This window comes from Ruditapes philippinarum, unplaced genomic scaffold, assembly GCF_026571515.1.
Source record: "Ruditapes philippinarum isolate M1 unplaced genomic scaffold, ASM2657151v2 ctg4293_1_1_1_1, whole genome shotgun sequence".
NCBI lineage: Eukaryota > Metazoa > Mollusca > Bivalvia > Venerida > Veneridae > Ruditapes > Ruditapes philippinarum.
Window position 1 is genome coordinate 278,333 of NW_026857863.1, and position 19,615 is coordinate 297,947.

At 39.5% G+C, this 19,615-nt stretch overlaps 1 protein-coding gene across 1 annotated transcript in view; it reads right to left on the reverse strand.

Annotated features, from left to right (window-relative positions):
• Positions 1 to 17,369, reverse strand: part of LOC132751280 (mucin-12-like) — a 28,541-nt gene extending 11,172 nt beyond the window's left edge. The window contains exons 1-4 of the mRNA XM_060741436.1: positions 17,123 to 17,369; positions 15,261 to 15,362; positions 10,513 to 14,412; positions 109 to 9,966 (exon numbers count right to left, since the gene is read on the reverse strand). Of these exons, the coding sequence (XP_060597419.1) occupies positions 109 to 9,966; positions 10,513 to 13,981 (13,327 nt within the window). The 5' untranslated portion in view covers positions 13,982 to 14,412; positions 15,261 to 15,362; positions 17,123 to 17,369. The remainder of the gene's footprint in view (positions 1 to 108; positions 9,967 to 10,512; positions 14,413 to 15,260; positions 15,363 to 17,122) is intronic.
• Positions 17,370 to 19,615: the final 2,246 nt, after the last annotated feature.

Genomic DNA, 19,615 nt, shown 5'->3' on the forward strand with positions numbered 1-19,615 from the left:
AAAATTTGAGAAAAAAAATACAACACTATAACACTTTTGTTGACTTCCCACTTAAAATTCAAAATAATACATAAGTATGTAACAATTCTGTTAGATCAAAAGAAAAACCTTGTGCAGGTAAATGTCCAGGTTGATTTTGACCCTGAGTAGATAGTGAGGTAGACACAATAGGAGAACTCGTTGTAACTGGTAAACCTGGTGCTGCTGTAGAACTCAATGTTACAGAAGTACTAATTGTTGTTTCTTTACCACCTTGTGCTGTTGGTTCAAAACCTGAAGTAACTTGAGACCCTGGTGATGCTGCTAGAGAGCTTGTTGTCAGTTTGACACCTGTTGTTGACGTCAAACCCGATGTAACTTGACCACCTTGAGTCGTTTTCATAGAACTTGATGATACCGAAACACCTGGTACTATTGTCTTGGTCGCTGGTGTTGCATGAGAACCTTGTGTTGCAGTAACAAAACCTGATGTTGTCGGAAAACCAAATGATGTTGTCACAGAACTTTCTGTGGTACCTACACCTGATGATGTTGACACACCTGCAATCGTTGTTGTGCCTGGGCTTAATGTTTCCGAACCGCCTGGTAATGTTGTGAATATTATTGTTGATTCTTCACCACCTTGTGATGTTGGTTCAAAACCAGAAGTAACTTGAGAACCTGGTAATTCTGCTAGAGAGCTTGATGTCAATTTTGCGCCTGTTGTTGTCGTTGAACCCGATGTAACTTGAGCACCTGGAGCCGTTGTCATAGGAGGTGACATTTCCGGAACACCTGGTACTGTTGTCTCAGCCACTGATGTTCCTTGAGCACCTTGTGTTGATGTAACAAAACTTGATGTTATCGGAACACTAAATGATGTTGTCAAAGTGCTTTCTGTTACCTCAGCAGCTTTTGTTGTTGTCACTGGCCTTCCTGTTTCTTGTCCACCTTTTGCTGTTGTCTCAAAACCTGAAGTTAACCTAGAACTGGGTGATGCTTCCATAGAACTTGATGTCACTTGAGCACCTGCCACTGTTGTAAAAGAACTCATTGATACAGAATTGCCTTCTATTGTGGTACCGACACCTGGTGATGTTGACACACCTGACATCGCGGTTGTTCCTGAGCTCACTGTTTCCGATACGCCTGTTACTGTTGGTAAAGATTTTGATATTTCTTCACCACCTTGTGGTGTTGGTTCAAAACCTGAAGTAACTTGAGAACCTGGTGATGCTGCTAATGAGCTTGTTGTCAGTCTGACACCTGCTGTTGTCGTAAAACCTGATGTAACTTGAGCACCTGGAGCCTTTGTCATAGGTGTAGATATTTCTGGAACACCTGGTACTGTTATCTCAGCCACTGATGTTGCTAGAGTACCTTGTGTTGATGTAACAAAACTTGATGTTATAGGAACACCAAATGATGTTGTCAAAGTGCTTTCTGTTACCTCAGCCTTTTTTGTTGTTGTCAGAGGACTTCCTGTTTCTTGTCCACCTTTTGCTGTTGTCTCAAAACCAGGAGTTAACGGAGAACCGGATGATCCTTCTATAGAACTTGGTGTTACTTGAGCACCTGCCACTGTTGTAAAAGAACTCATTGATACAGAATTGCCTCCTATTGTGGTACCGACACCTGGTGATGTTGAGACACCTGACATTTTTGTTGTTACTGAGCTCACTGTTTCCGAACCGGCTGTTACTGTTGGTAAAGATTTTGATGTTTCTTCACCACCTTGTGCTGTTGGCTCAAAACCTGAAGTAACTTGAGAACCTGGTGATGCTGCTAGAGAGCTTGTTGTCAGTTTGGCACCTGCTGTTGTCGTCAAACGCGATGTTACTTGACCACCTTGAGTCGTTTTCATAGAACTTGATGTTACCGAAACACCTGGAACTATTGTCTCGGTCACTGATGTTGTCTGAGCACTTTGTGCTGTTGTTATAAAACTTGATGTTGTCGGAACACCAAATGATGTTGTCAAAGAACTTTCTGTGGTACCTACAGCTGATGATGCTGAGACACCTGCAATCGCTGTTGTGCCTAGGCTTAATGTTTCCGAACCGCCTGGTAATGTTGTGAATATTATTGATGTTTCTTCACCACCTTGTGCTGTGGGTTCAAAACCTGAAGTAACTTGAGAACCTGGTAATTCTGCTAGAGAGCTTGATGTCAATTTTGCGCCTGTTGTTGTCGTTGAACCCGATGTAACTTGAGCACCTGGAGCCAATGTCATAGAAGGTGATGTTTCCGGAACACCTGGTACTGTTGTCTCAGCCACTGATGTTCCATGAGCACTTTGTGTTGATGTTACAAAACTTGATGTTATCGGTACACTAAATGATGTTGTCAAAGGGCGTTCTGTTACCTCAGCACCTTTTGTTGTTGTCAAAGGACTTCCTGTTTCCTGTCCACTTTTTGCTGTTGTCTCAAAACCCGAAGTTAACGGAGAACCAGATGATGCTTCCATAGAACTTGGTGTTACTTGAGCACCTGCCACTGTTGTAAAAGAACTCATTGATACAGAATTGCCTTCTATTGTGGTACCGACACCTGGTGATGTTGAGACACCTGACATAGCAGTTGTTCCTGAGCTCAATGTTTTTGATCCGCCTGTTACTGTTGGTAAAGATTCTGATATTTCTTCAACACCTTGTGCTGTTGGTTCAAAACCTGAAGAAACTTGAGAACCCGGTAATTCTGATAGAGAGCTTGTTGTCAGTTTGACACCTGCTGTTGTCGTCAAACCTGATGTAACTTGAGCACCTGGAACCGTTGTCATAGGTGTTGATGTTTCCGGAACACCTGTTACTGTTGTCTCAGCCACTGATGTTGCTTGAGTACCTTGTGTTGATGTAACAAAACTTGATGTTATTGGAACACCAAACGATGTTGTCAAAGTGCTTTCTATTACCTCAGCACCTTTTGTTGTTGACACAGGACTTCCTGTTTCTTGTTCACCTTTTGCTGTTGTCTCAAAACCCGGAGTTAACGGAGAACCGGGTGATGCTTCTATAGAACTTGGTGTTACTTGAGCACCTGCCACTGTTGTAAAAGAACTCATTGATACAGAATTGCCTCCTATTGTGGTACCGGCACCTGGTGATGTTGACACACCTGACATTGCTGTTGTTCCTGAGATCACTGTTTCCGAACCGCCTGTTACTGTTGGTAAAGATTTTGATGTTTCTTCACCACCTTGTGCTGTTGGTTCAAAACCTGAAGTGACTTTATAACCTGGTGAGGCTGCTAGAGAGCTTGTTGACAGTTTGGCACCTGCTGTTGTCGTGAAACCCGATGTAACTTGACCACCTTGAGTAGTTTTCATAGAACTTGATGTTACCGAAACACCTGGTACTATTGTCTCGGTCACTGGTGTTGCCTGAGTACTATGTGATGTTGTTATAAAACTTGATGTTGTTGGAACACCAAATGATGTTGTCAAAGAACTTTCTGTGGTACCTACAGCTGATGATGCTGAGACACCTGCAATCGCTGTTGTGCCTAGGCTTAATGTTTCCGAACCGCCTGGTAATGTTGTGAATATTATTGATGTTTCTTCACCACCTTGTGCTGTGGGTTCAAAACCTGAAGTAACTTGAGAACCTGGTAATTCTGCTAGAGAGCTTGATGTCAATTTTGCGCCTGTTGTTGTCGTTGAACCCGATGTAACTTGAGCACCTGGAGCCGCCAATGTCATAGCAGGTGATGTTTCCGGAACACCTGGTTCTGTTGTCTCAGCCACTGATGTTCCATGAGCACTTTGTGTTGATGTTACAAAACTTGATGTTATCGGTAAACTAAATGATGTTGTCAAAGGGCGTTCTGTTACCTCAGCACCTTTTGTTGTTGTCAAAGGACTTCCTGTTTCCTGTCCACTTTTTGCTGTTGTCTCAAAACCCGAAGTTAACGGAGAACCAGATGATGCTTCCATAGAACTTGGTGTTACTTTACCACCTGCCACTGTTGTAAAAGAACTCATTGATACAGAATTGCCTTCTATTGTGGTACCGACACCTGGTGATGTTGAGACACCTGACATAGCAGTTGTTCCTGAGCTCAATGTTTTTGATCCGCCTGTTACTGTTGGTAAAGATTCTGATATTTCTTCAACACCTTGTGCTGTTGGTTCAAAACCTGAAGTAACTTGAGAACCTGGTAATTCTGATAGAGAGCTTGTTGTCAGTTTGACACCTGCTGTTGTCGTCAAACCTGATGTAACTTGAGCACCTGGAGCCGTTGTCATAGGTGTTGATGTTTCCGGAACACCTGTTACTGTTGTCTCAGCCACTGATGTTGCTTGAGTACCTTGTGTTGATGTAACAAAACTTGATGTTATTGGAACACCAAACGATTTTGTCAAAGTGCTTTCTATTACCTCAGCACCTTTTGTTGTTGACACAGGACTTCCTGTTTCTTGTTCACCTTTTGCTGTTGTCTCAAAACCCGGAGTTAACGGAGAACCGGGTGATGCTTCTATAGAACTTGGTGTTACTTGAGCACCTGCCACTGTTGTAAAAGAACTCATTGATACAGAATTGCCTCCTATTGTGGTACCGGCACCTGGTGATGTTGACACACCTGACATTGCTGTTGTTCCTGAGATCACTGTTTCCGAACCGCCTGTTACTGTTGGTAAAGATTTTGATGTTTCTTCACCACCTTGTGCTGTTGGTTCAAAACTTGAAGTGACTTTATAACCTGGTGAGGCTGCTAGAGAGCTTGTTGACAGTTTGGCACCTGCTGTTGTCGTGAAACCCGATGTAACTTGACCACCTTGAGTAGTTTTCATAGAACTTGATGTTACCGAAACACCTGGTATTATTGTCTCGGTCACTGTTGATGCCTGAGTACTATGTGATGTTGTTATAAAACTTGATCTTGTTGGAACACCAAATGATGTTGTCAAAGAACTTTCTGTGGTACCTACAGTTGATGATGTTGCGACACCTGCAATCGCTGTTGTGCCTGGGCTTAATGTGTCCGAACCGCCTGGTAATGTTGTGAATATTATTAATGTTTCTTCACCACCTTGTGCTGTGGGTTCAAAACCTGAAGTAACTTGAGAACCTGGTAATTCTGATAGAGAGCTTGTTGTCAGTTTGACACCTGCTGTTGTCGTCAAACCTGATGTAACTTGAGCACCTGGAGCCGTTGTCATAGGTGCTAATGATTCCGGAACACCTGTTACTGTTGTCTCAGCCACTGATGTTGCTTGAGGACCTTGTGTTGATGTAATAAAACTTGATGTTATCGGAACACCAAATGATGTTGTCAAAGTGCTTTCTGTTACCTCAGCAGCTTTTGTTGTTGTCACTGGCCTTCCTGTTTCTTGTCCACCTTTTGCTGTTGTCTCAAAACCTGAAGTTAACCTAGAACTGGGTGATGCTTCCATAAAACTTGATGTCACTTGAGCACCTGCCACTGTTGTAAAAGAACTCATTGATACAGAATTGCCTTCTTTTGTGGTACCGACACCTGGTGATGTTGACACACCTGACATCGCAGTTGTTTCTGAGCTCACTGTTTCCGATACGCCTGTTACTGTTGGTAAAGATTTTGATATTTCTTCACCACCTTGTGGTGTTGGTTCAAAACCTGAAGTAACTTGAGAACCTGGTGATGCTGCTAATGAGCTTGTTGTCAGTTTGACACCTGCTGTTGTCGTCAAACCTGATATAACTTGAGTACCTGGAGCCGTTGTCATAGGTGTTGATGTTTCCGGAACACCTGTTACTGTTGTCTCAGCCACTGATGTTGCTTGAGTACCTTGTGTTGATGTAACAAAACTTGATGTTATTGGAACACCAAACGATGTTGTCAAAGTGCTTTCTATTACCTCAGCACCTTTTGTTATTGACCCAGGACTTCCTGTTTCTTGTTCACCTTTTGCTGTTGTCTCAAAACCCGGAGTTAACGGAGAACCGGGTGATGCTTCTATAGAACTTGGTGTTACTTGAGCACCTGTTGTAAAAGAACTCATTGATACAGAATTGCCTCCTATTGTGGTACCGGCACCTGGTGATGTTGACACACCTGACATTGCTCTTGTTCCTGAGATCACTGTTTCCGAACCGCCTGTTACTGTTGGTAAAGATTTTGATGTTTCTTCACCACCTTGTGTTGTTGGTTCAAAACCTGAAGTAACTTGAGAACCTGGTGATGCTGCTAGAGAGCTTGTTGTCAGTTTGGCACCTGCTGTTGTCGTCGAACCCGATGTTACTTGACCACCTTGAGTCGTTTTCATAGAACTTGATGTTACCGAAACACCTGGAACTATTGTCTCGGTCACTGATGTTGTCTGAGCACTTTGTGCTGTTGTAATAAAACTTAATGTTGTCGGAACACCAAATGATGTTGTCAAAGAACTTTCTGTGGTACCTACAGCTGATGATGCGGAGACACCTGCAATCTCTGTTGTGCCTAGGCTTAATGTTTCCGAACCGCCTGGTAATGTTGTGAATATTATTGATGTTTCTTCACCACCTTGTGCTGTGGGTTCAAAACCTGAAGTAACTTGAGAACCTGGTAATTCTGCTAGAGAGCTTGATGTCAATTTTGCTCCTGTTGTTGTCGTTGAACCCGATGTAACTTGAACACCTGGAGCCTTTGTCATAACAGGTGATGTTTCCGGAACACCTGGTACTGTTGTCACAGCCACTGATGTTCCATGAGCACTTTGTGTTGATGTTACAAAACTTGATGTTATCGGTAAACTAAATGATGTTGTCAAAGGGCGTTCTGTTACCTCAGCACCTTTTGTTGTTGTCAAAGGACTTCCTGTTTCCTGTCCACTTTTTGCTGTTGTCTCAAAACCCGAAGTATACGGAGAAACAGATGATGCTTCCATAGAACTTGGTGTTACTTGAGCACCTGCCACTGTTGTAAAAGAACTCATTGATACAGAATTGCCTTCTATCGTGGTACCGACACCTGGTGATGTTGAGACACCTGACATAGCAGTTGTTCCTGAGCTCAATGTTTCTGATCCGCCTGTTACTGTTGGTAAAGATTCTGATATTTCTTCAACACCTTGTGCTGTTGGTTCAAAACCTGAAGTAACTAGAGAACCTGGTAATTCTGATAGAGAGCTTGTTGTCAGTTTGACACCTGCTGTTGTCGTCAAACCTGATGTAACTTGAGCACCTGGAACCGTTGTCATAGGTGTTGATGATTCCGGAACACCTGTTACTGTTGTCTCAGCCACTGATGTTGCTTGAGTACCTTGTGTTGATGTAACAAAACTTGATGTTATTGGAACACCAAACGATGTTGTCAAAGTGTTTTCTGTTACCTCAGCACCTTTTGTTGTTGACACAGGACTTCCTGTTTCTTGTTCACCTTTTGCTGTTGTCTCAAAACCCGGAGTTAACGGAGAACCGGGTGAGGCTTCTATAGAACTTGGTGTTACTTGAGCACCTGCCACTGTTGTAAAAGAACTCATTGGTACAGAATTGCTTCCTATTGTGGTACCGGCACCTAGTGATGTTGACACACCTGACATTGCTGTTGTTCCTGAGATCACTGTTTCCGTACCGCCTGTTACTGTTGGTAAAGATTTTGATGTTTCTTCACCACCTTGTGCTGTTGGTTCAAAACCTGAAGTGACTTTATAACCTGGTGAGGCTGCTTGAGAGCTTGTTGACAGTTTGGCACCTGCTGTTGTCGTGAAACCCGATGTAACTTGACCACCTTGAGTAGTTTTCATAGAACTTGATGTTACCGAAACACCTGGTACTATTGTCTCGGTCACTGGTGTTGCCTGAGTACTATATGCTGTTGTTATAAAACTTGATGTTGTCGGAACACCAAATGATGTTGTCAAAGAACTTTCTGTGGTACCTACACCTGATGATGTTGCGACACCTGACATCGCTGTTGTGCCTGGACTTAATGTTTCCGAACCGCCTGGTAATGTTGTGAATATTATTGATGTTTCTTCACCACCTTGTGCTGTGGGTTCAAAACCTGAAGTAACTTGAGAACCTGGTAATTCTGCTAGAGAGCTTGATGTCAATTTTGCGCCTGTTGTTGTAGTTGAACCCGATGTAACTTGAGCACCTGGAGCCAATGTCATAGAAGGTGACGTTTCCGGAACACCTGGTACTGTTGTCGTAGCCACTGATGTTCCTTGAGCACTTTGTGTTGATGTAATAAAACTTGATGTTATCGGAACACTAAATGGTGTTGTCAAAGTGCTTTCTGTTATCTCAGCAGCTTTTGTTGTTGTCAAAGGACTTCCTGTTTCTTGTCCACTTTTTGCTGTTGTCTCAAAACCCGAAGTTAACGGAGAACCGGATGATGCTTCCATAGAACTTGATGTTACTTGAGCACCTGCCACTGTTGTAAAAGAACTCATTGATACAGAATTGCCTTCTATTGTGGTACCGACACCTGGTGATGTTGAGACACCTGACATAGCAGTTGTTCCTGAGCTCAATGTTTTTGATCTGCCTGTTACTGTTGGTAAAGATGTTGATATTTCTTCACCACCTTGTGCTGTTGGTTCAAAACCTGAAGTAACTTGAGAACCTGGTAATTCTGATAGAGAGCTTGTTGTCAGTTTGACACCTGCTGTTGTCGTCAAACCTGATGTAACTTGAGCACCTGGAGCCGTTGTCATAGGTGTTGATGATTCCGGAACACCTGTTACTGTTGTCTCAGCCACTGATGTTGCTTGAGTACCTTGTGTTGATGTAATAAAACTTGATGTTATCGGAACACCAAATGATGTTGCCAAAGTGCTTTCTGTTACCTCAGCACCTTTTGTTGTTGTCACAGGTCTTCCTGTTTCTTGACCACTTTTTGCTGTTGTCTCAAAACCCGGAATTAACGGAGAACTGGATGATTCTTCTATAGAACTTGGTGTTACTTGAGCACCTGCCACTGTTGTGAAAGAACTCATTGATATAGAATTGCCTCCTATTGTGGTACCGGCACCTGGTGATGTTGACACACCTGACATTGCTGTTGTTCCTGAGATCACTGTTTCCGAACCACCTGTTACTGTTGGTAAATATTTTGATGTTTCTTCACCACCTTGTGCTGTTGGTTCAAAACCTGAAGTAACTTGAGAACCTGGTAATTCTGCTAGAGAGCTTGATGTCAATTTTGCGCCTGTTGTCGTTGAACCCGATGTAACTTGAGCACCTGGAGCCAATGTCATGGAAGGTGATGTTTCTTGAACATCACCAGGTGTCGGTACACCTGGTACTGTTGTCGTAGCCACTGTTGTTCCTTGAGCACTTTGTGTTGATGTTACAAAACTTGATGTTATCGGTACACTAAATGATGTTGTCAAAGTGCGTTCTGTTACCTCAGCAGCTTTTGTTGTTGTCAAAGGACTTCCTGTTTCTTGTCCACTTTTTGCTGTTGTCTCAAAACCCGGAGTTAACGGAGAACCGGGTGATGTTTCTATAGAACTTGGTGTTACTTGAGCACCTGCCACTGTTGTAAAAGAACTCATTGATACAGAACTGCCTCCTATTGTGGTACCGACACCTGGTGATGTTGACACACCTGACAGTGCTGTTGTTCCTGGGATCACTGTTTCCGAACCGCCTGTTACTGTTGGTAAAGATTTTGATGTTTCTTCACCACCTTGTGCTGTTGGTTCAAAACCTGAAGTGACTTTATAACCTGGTGAGGCTGCTAGAGAGCTTGTTGACAGTTTGGCAATTCCTGTTGTCGTGAAACCCGATGTAACTTGACCACCTTGAGTCGTTTTCATAGAACTTGGTGTTACCGAAACACCTGGTACTATTGTCTCGGTCACTGGTGTTGCCTGAGTACTATGTGCTGTTGTTATAAAACTTAATGTTGTTGGAATACCAAATGATGTTGTCAAAGAACTTTCTGTGGTACCTGCACCTGATGATGTTGACACACCTGCAATCGCTGTTGTGCCTGGGCTTAATGTTTCCGAACCGCCTGGTAATGTTGTGAATATTATTGATGTTTCTTCACCACCTTGTGCTGTGGGTTCAAAACCTGAAGTAACTTGAGAACCTGGTAATTCTGCCAGGGAACTTGATGTCAGTTTTGCGCCTGTTGTTGTCGTTGATCCCGATGTAACTTGAGCACCTGGAGCCAATGTCATAGAAGGTGACGTTTCCGGAACACCTGGTACTGTTGTCGTAGCCACTGATGTTCCTTGAGCACCTTGTGTTGATGTAATAAAACTTGATGTTATCGGAACACTAAATGGTGTTGTCAAAGTGCTTTCTGTTATCTCAGCAGCTTTTGTTGTTGTCAAAGGACTTCCTGTTTCTTGTCCACTTTTTGCTGTTGGCTCAAAACCCGAAGTTAACGGAGAACTGGATGATGCTTCCATAAAACTTGATGTTAATGGAGCACCTGCCACTGTTGTAAAAGAACTAATTGATACAGAATTGCCTTCTATTGTGGTACCGACACCTGGTGATGTTGAGACACCTGACATGGCAGTAGTTCCTGAGCTCAATGTTTTTGATCCGCCTGTTACTGTTGGTAAAGATGTTGATATTTTTTCACCACCTTGTGCTGTTGGTTCAAAACCTGAAGTAACTTGAGAACCTGGTAATTCTGTTAGAGAGCTTGTTGTCAGTTTGACACCTGCTGTTGTCGTCAAACCTGATGTAACTTGAGCACCTGGAGCCGTTGTCATAGGTGTTGATGATTCCGGAACACCTGTTACTGTTGTCTCAGCCACTGATGTTGCTTGAGTACCTTGTGTTGATGTAATAAAACTTGATGTTATCGGAACACCAAATGATGTTGTCAAAGTGCTTTCTGTTACCTCAGCACCTTTTGTTGTTGTCACAGGACTTCCTGTTTCCTGTCCACTTTTTGCTGTTGTCTCAAAACCCGAACTTAACGGAGAACCAGATGATGCTTCCATAGAACTTGATGTTACTTGAGCACCTGCCACTGTTGTGAAAGAACTCATTGATATAGAATTGCCTCCTATTGTAGTACCGGCACCTGGTGATGTTGACACACCTGACATTGCTGTTGTTCCTGAGATCACTGTTTCCGAACCACCTGTTACTGTTGGTAAATATTTTGATGTTTCTTCACCACCTTGTGCTGTGGGTTCAAAACCTGAAGTAACTTGAGAACCTGGTAATTCTGCTAGAGAGCTTGATGTCAATTTTGCGCCTGTTGCCGTTGAACCCGATGTAACTTGAGCACCTGGAGCCAATGTCATGGACGGTGATGTTTCTTGAACACCTGGTACTGTTGTCGTAGCCACTGTTGTTCCTTGAGCACTTTGTGTTAATGTTACAAAACTTGATGTTATCGGTACACTAAATGATGTTGTCAAAGTGCGTTCTGTTACCTCAGCAGCTTTTGTTGTTGTCAAAGGACTTCCTGTTTCTTGTCCACTTTTTGCTGTTGTCTCAAAACCCGGAGTTAACGGAGAACCGGGTGATGTTTCTATAGAACTTGGTGTTACTTGAGCACCTGCCACTGTTGTAAAAGAACTCATTGATACAGAACTGCCTCCTATTGTGGTACCGACACCTAGTGATGTTGACACACCTGACAGTGCTGTTGTTCCTGGGATCACTGTTTCCGTACCGCCTGTTACTGTTGGTAAAGATTTTGATGTTTCTTCACCACCTTGTGCTGTTGGTTCAAAACCTGAAGTGACTTTATAACCTGGTGAGGCTGCTAGAGAGCTTGTTGACAGTTTGGCAATTGCTGTTGTCGTGAAACCCGATGTAACTTGACCACCTTGAGTCGTTTTCATAGAACTTGGTGTTACCGAAACACCTGGTACTATTGTCTCGGTCACTGGTGTTGCCTGAGTACTATATGCTGTTGTTATAAAACTTAATGTTGTTGGAACACCAAATGATGTTGTCAAAGAACTTTCTGTGGTACCTACACCTGATGATGTTGACACACCTGCAATCGCTGTTGTGCCTGGGCTTAATGTTTCCGAACCGCCTGGTAATGTTGTGAATATTATTGATGTTTCTTCACCACCTTGTGCTGTGGGTTCAAAACCTGAAGTAACTTGAGAACCTGGTAATTCTGCCAGGGAGCTTGATGTCAATTTTGCGCCTGTTGTTGTCGTTGATCCCGATGTAACTTGAGCACCTGGAGCCAATGTCATGGAAGGTGATGTTTCCGGAACACCTGGTACTGTTGTCGTAGCCACTGATGTTCCTTGAGCACTTTGTGTTGATGTTACAAAACTTGATGTTATCGGTACACTAAATGATGTTGCTAAAGTGCGTTCTGTTACCTCAGCAGCTTTTGTTGTTGTCAAAGGACTTCCTGTTTCTTGTCCACTTTTTGCTGTTGTCTCAAAACCCGAAGTTAACGGAGAACCGGGTGATGTTTCTATAGAACTTGATGTTACTTGAGCACCTGCCACTGTTGTAAAAGAACTCATTGATACAGAATTGCCTTCTATTGTGGTACCGACACCTGGTGATGTTGAGACACCTGAAATAGAAGTTGTTCCTGAGCTCAATGTTTTTGATCCGCCTGTTACTGTTGGTAAAGATTCTGATATTTCTTCAACACCTTGTGCTGTTGGTTCAAAACCTGAAGTAACTTGAGAACCTGGTAATTCTGATAGAGAGCTTGTTGTCAGTTTGACACCTGCTGTTGTCGTCAAACCTGATGTAACTTGAGCATCTGGAGCCGTTGTCATAGGTGTTGATGATTCTGGAACACCTGTTACTGTTGTCTCAGCCATTGATGTTGCTTGAGTACCTTGTGTTGATGTAACAAAACTAGGTGTTATCGGAACACCAAATGATGTTGTCAAAGTGCTTTCTGTTACCTCAGCAGCTTTTGTTGTTGTCAAAGGACTTCCTGTTTCTTGTCCACTTTTTGCTGTTGTCTCAAAACCCGAAGTTAACGGAGAACCGGATGATGCTTCCATAGAACTTGGTGTTACTTGAGCACCTGCCACTGTTGTAAAAGAACTGATTGGTACAGAATTGCCTCCTATTGTGGTGCCGATACCTGGTGATGTTGACACACCTGACATTGCTGTTGTTCCTGAGCTCACTGTTACCGAACCGCCTGTTACTGTTTGTAAATATTTTGATGTTTCTTCGTCACCTTGTGCTGTTGGTTCAAAACCTGAAGTGACTTTAGAACCTGGTAATGCTTCTCGAGAGCTTGTTGTCAATTTGACACCTGCTGTTGTCGTGAAACCCGATGTAACTTGACCACCTTGAGTCGTTTTCATAGAACTTGATGATACCGAAACACCTGGTACTATTGTCTCGGTAACTGGTTTTGCCTGAGCACTTTGTGCTGTTGTAATAAAGGTTGATGTTATCGGAACACCAAATGATGTTGTCAAAGAACCTTCTGTGGTACCTACACCTGATGATGTTGACACACCTGCAATCGCTGTTGTGCCTGGGCTTAATGTTTCCGAACCGCCTGGTAATTTTGTGACTTTAGAACCTGGTGATGCTGCTAGAGAGCTTGTTGTCAGTTTGACACTTGCTGTTGTCGTCAAACCCGATGTAACTTGAGCACTTGGAGCCGTTGTCATAGGAGTTGATGTTTCCGAAACACCTGGTACTGTTGTCTCAGCCACTGATGTTGCTTGAGTACCTTGTGTTGATGTAAGAAAACTTGATGTTATCGGAACACTAAATGATGTTGTCAAAGTACTTTCTGTTACCTCAGCACCTTTTGTTGTTGCCACAGGACTTCCTGTTTCTTGTTCACTTTTTGCTGTTGTCTCAAAACCTGAAGTTAACCTAGAACTTGGTGATACTTCCATTGAACTTGGTGTTACTTGAGTACCGGGTGCTATTGTCAGATGTTTCGATGCCACTGGAGCACTTGATGTTGTTTTAGATGTCACGCGAGAGCCTGATTTTGAAGCACTTTGTGATGCACCTTGAGGTGTAGTCATATAAATGAAACTCGATGAAAGTGAAGTGACCGGTTTTGCTGTCAAAGTAGAAGATGCCATAGGAGTTACTTCTTTGGTAATCAATGACTTTGATGTTTCTGGAATAAAAATTATTAGTGTTACCATTTTCCAGTGATATTCAAAGCAAAGTTGCATAAATGGTACATTATGGTTCATACATAAAGTCATTTAAGTTTGTCGATGTTTGAAAGGAATGCTACAGCCGTGTGTTAATTATTCTTTGTTTATTTAAAACAAAGATTATAATTAAACGACACAGCTGTAGTATTCAAAACCCTAAATTTTCGCAAACCGATGAAATAATACAGTTAGCTACCCTACCAAACTTCCAATTCGTCTACTACAAACTACCTTAACCTACTCTACCCATAGAAACAAATAAATATGATAATTACCTGTTTCATTAATATTTATTTTTAAAAAAGATACTTATTTCCTCCTTGTTTAGTTTATCGTGACGAATATCTTGTTCTAATTGCTAAGGTTTTAACGTTGTTGCTCATGCCCTCAAAGTCTCTCTGAGATTGCCTTGCCCTCTGAAAATGTTAGTCAGTTACTAATTTATCATACTTCACATACATGATTAATGTCTCCGATAATATTTTGAAAGTAAAGACTCCCTGGAGCATTGAAATTAAAAGCGTGTAAAACGATGAAGGTTATCTTTTTAAGAGTGGCTTTTTACAATTAGTATAGTCATATTCTGTGTTATTGTTACTGTTATAAAAATGATTTCATAACGAATAAACAAACTAAAGATAGAATAATGTCTTGATGAAATTTTAAGTGAAAATTATAAAGGCTTAGCTTGTTTTTATCTAAAAGAAATCATGCCGATGACAACAAACACTTTCCGTGGTACTACCATAAATGTCATTTAAGCCTACTGTTTTAGTAATAATTATTAGTTAATAGGTAAATTATATTTGTCGCAGGGTGAGAAAATGTGCAGCCTGACAGGGCTCGAACCCGGGACCCTCGGAATACCGTACCGCGGCTCTACTGACTTAGCTATCCGGCCGCTTACACACCTTTTCCCCTAAATAGTAAACAGTTCTGAAACATGACATACTCCCCTGCTATATTTAAATTCGTCCTCGAATTCCACAGAGTTACAGATCAATCCGAATTTGAGCTATATTGAGTCATGGTCCCCCGTACTGCGCTAAATGTACTAGGAAGAATTTTCGCAACCTTATTCGGGCTTTCTACCGATGAGCTATCCGACCGCTTACAATATTCTCCCCTATAACGTTATCAGTTCTGAACAGTGACATGTGCTTTAAATGATTTTGATAGCTGTTTTGAAATAATATGCCTTTGTAGATACATCATTGTATCGGCCATTAATTATTTATTTACTATTTTATACATATATACTTACCCTATTACCGATTGAGAATTCATTTTCTTTTTCCTTTATGTGACGCAGTTATATGTCGCACCGCACAGTTAGGGTTGTACGCCCTTCTGCAAACTTTACGCTCTGTAAATATTGATATCATCATTACATTGAGAAAGTGAGAACTCAGTATTATATTTATATTTCTTTTCAACTTTACTGGCTTATTTCATTCTGAGTTTTGGGGCAAAAATTGCTTGATTTGAGGACAAATAGAAATTATTCCAAAAACGTATTTATAGATTATACATACATACGTCACTACTATGCAATGAATAGTGATGCCCTACAGTGAAGTCTCATGGAACAAGATAGAATATAAAACAAGTTTGCTTCTTTAATAAGAAGCATGCGAGAGGTCTTTTGCAGCTGTGGAAAATTTGTTTAATTTGAAAATATATGGGGATATTTTTGCATGAAAGGCACAATGAATGGTTATAAATTAAAATTATTTAACAAAATATGTATTTTATATTGAGTATAGTATCATAATGAAAGTTTGTTTTACACTTCATTATTTTAATGTTTTGAAAGATTATATGCCAGAGAAATGAACATTTTTCTTGGCGCATTAGAGATACATTTTCTACAAAGGGAAAAATTTATATCATGTCATCAAGCTAAATTTAAAATAAATGATATAAACAAATGTATATGTATTAAAAGTAGTATCAAAATAAAAGTTTCTTAAAAAATTCAATAAGCAAATTTTCGGCTAATGTTTTGTTAAGTATATGGAAACATTTCCTCTATATTTTCCAAAACGGACATAAAGTATGTTAATCAAACAATTGTAAAGTGTATAAAGCTATCTAGACTGTTTTTGTAGACTGTCTCTAATGGTTTTACGTTTTAAATGAGGTTCATTCACTACAATCAGATTCGCAAAAATGGATGCCGCCAGCAATCAGATAGGTCTGATGACCTCTCCAATCAATGATTACACAAAAAGAGTTATAACAAACTTTTTGTTTCTATGGATATCTTATAGTCACTGTGCCACATATGAACATAAAAAAGATATTGGTTATCATAAAATAAATTAAACACTAATTTAAAACAAATGTATTATTAAAAGAAAATGGTAAGACCTTGTGATATGACCAAAAATGGTTCCATTTCAAACTATATTTTATTTCAAATATAAGGAATTGCAAACAACTTATACTCAGTTTTATAACTGGAATCATACTTTTATAAACTATAAACAAGAAAAAACCACTTAACTTTATATAAAATGTCTTTGAAAAAAGTTGTTCAGTTTCAGATGTGAAGACAAATTAAAAAAAATCATATACATGTATCAAGTTTGAGAAGTATATAAATATTTTGTGTTTCATGCAAAAATTGAATTTGTTACGTTCATGCCGATAACTATACCCCGTTTCTAGCAGAATATGATCTATCATTGCGTCATTAGGTACATAAACTTATACAATAACTTATTCAATATGAAAATGATTTAAAAAATGATTAAAAAATAGCATTACGCTTCTGTTCTGTAGAATATTCTATTCGGTTTGATGAGTTGCGCAAGGTAGCATGTAACTAAATTTCAATATAATGACAAGCTATTTGAGCCGTGTCATGACAAAACCAACATAATGGGTTTGCGACCAGCATGGATCAAGATCAGTCTGCGCATCCGCGCAGTCTGATCAGGATCCATGCTGTTCGCTTACAAACCCTATTACAAGTAGAGAAACTGATAGCGAACAGCATGGATCCTGATCAGACTGCACGGATGCGCAGGCTGGTCTGGATCCATGCTGGTCGCAAACCCATTATGTTGGTTTTTTCATGACACGGCTCATTTACCATATTAAAATCAAGATAATACTCACCAGAACATAAAGTATGGCTAGGTCACATGATGATCCCTCTGTCTAGATTACTCCCATCGTACAATTTTCTAATGTTAAAATGACGCGGCATTATATAGAAGATGAATATATTTATTGCATACACAGATTGTCTATAAAACAGTACAATGACGTCAAAGTATAATCGACAAACTCTTTAACATAAAACGATTCAATAGGAAAATAATTAATCAAAATTTTACGCATGAAAATAAAGTTATAAAGTCCCATAAAAATGTAACATATTGACTGTCTACGTCGAAAGTTTTGTGTATTTATTTGTTTTATTCATGGTTTTTAATATTCCTGTTTTTGTAAAGAAAAATAGCATCAAAGGGTTTTCTTTATATGATTTGCCATTCACTTATATATGGACGAACTATCCCTATAAATTCTGTAACGATTTATGACAACAAGATCGTAATTGCAAACAAGCAACAACAACAACAACAACGACGACGACGATGTTTAAACATACTAATGTTGTAAAGAAAATAAACAAAGTGGAAAATATATTATTGTATTTGTAATTATTGTATAACAAGTTACTGTTAATGTATAAGTTACCGAAATAAACAATATCTTTTTCTTCTATAAACTCCGACCTACATTATCTTATAAACGCAGATTTTATCTCAAGCATTTGACATTTGGTTTGTTTATTCAAAATACCCTTTTGCCAATCCAAAAGTTATAGCCAATCACAATAAAAATGAACACTTTCTGTCTTTAAAATGTTATTCAGTAGTATCATTTAAAAATAAGATCGGAACGTAAATCTAAATACTTGTGTTTTTTTCCATATAAGATGTAATATTATATCAGTAGTGATACCGTGTACCGAATACGGACTTTAATACCCGAGGTCCGGGTTAATTAAGTAACGCCGTCGGGTACTTAAAGTGTATTTTTTTTTACATATTAATGTTTCGCGAATAAAGGGTAAGATATTTTTTCACTTATTTGTAAAATGAATCAAATTATTTTACGTTTTCAGAGTGTTGTTTAAATAAAGTAATCTGCAGTGATTTTTTCCCTAATATTTTACAGCCTTAAACATTCTGTTTCCCCTAGCAAAACTACTATCTTATCCATAAAATGGAATCCTGTCTTCCCCTTGAACTGAATAAAGTTGAAATAGCAGTAACAAAGGTTAAATTTCCAAATAAACAGCTTTAAATGAGAACATTCAAAATAGAAAATTTGATATTAAGTGTGACAATGAATTGGTGTTCTGCTTCTCCCCTTTTTATTTAATGCGCTATATTTTCCCCTGGCTGTTTTAAATATTCAAATCTGTAATATCCCACCTGATAATAATGAAAATAATAAAGATAATAATAATTACTATTATCGTACATGTTATAGTGATAATAAAATGATAGGACTTAAATAACGATACTTATCATGATTATAATTATTATTATCATTTTATCATCATCAATAATAATAATAATAATAATAATAATAATAATAATAATAATAATAATAATAATGATGATGATGATGATGATGATGATGATGATGATGATAAAGTCTTTATTCCTAGCCATTACAACCATCATCATCATTATTATCATTATCATTATCATCGTTATCATCACAATTGTCAAAACAATCACTATTTATTTCAATTCTCATCATTATAACTATCATCGCCATAATCATCATCATAAATTTCATTATTACTACAATGTAAAATGTATCAGGAACAGTATTACGATTATGACAATTATCATCATCACCATCAGTCATTATCATCATTGCTTTATAAAGAGAACGAATTTGTTAAAGTTCAAGTACAACAACAATTCTCAGAGTATCCGGGACGGCCTCGAGGTTGTAGGTCCAGGGATCCAACTTTAAAATGAAGATCAAAATATAGTTCTACGTTGCAAATTTATTAGTGATAACTTTTGGGGTGTGTTTATTTCCTATAGGAATCAGTCGATTCATTACCATTATCAATATAATACATGCCATTCGATCTAAAAAAAAACGGGAAAGGAACTTTCCATAGCGTATGACAATATGATTACTCTTCTTTCAGTGTAGATAAGTGATCAGAAGTATTTTTTTTCCAAATCATATATTAAAAAGTCATGACATGATCGATGGGATAACGTGACGGACTAGTTACCTCAAGGTCAGGGGCAAGCCGTTGTTTTCACAATCATTGCTCAGTACTGGTTGGTACCGGGAACATATTCAAGAGTGTGCATGTCTGTAAGTATCTAGTTTCCTACAATTTTGAACTTCAGTAAGTTCAGCATAAATTAAATAATTAATCACCTTACCAATTAATCACCTTTATCATATCATATAGGAATAATGTATTTCTACAGTATTGTTTTCTGCTAAACTGAAAGGGCGCATGAACCCTTATTAAACTTAAAACACATAGCATTTTCATAATAAGTAAGGTAAGACAATTCAAATTCATAATCGGCCCACTGACCATTGGCACTGAAGTGA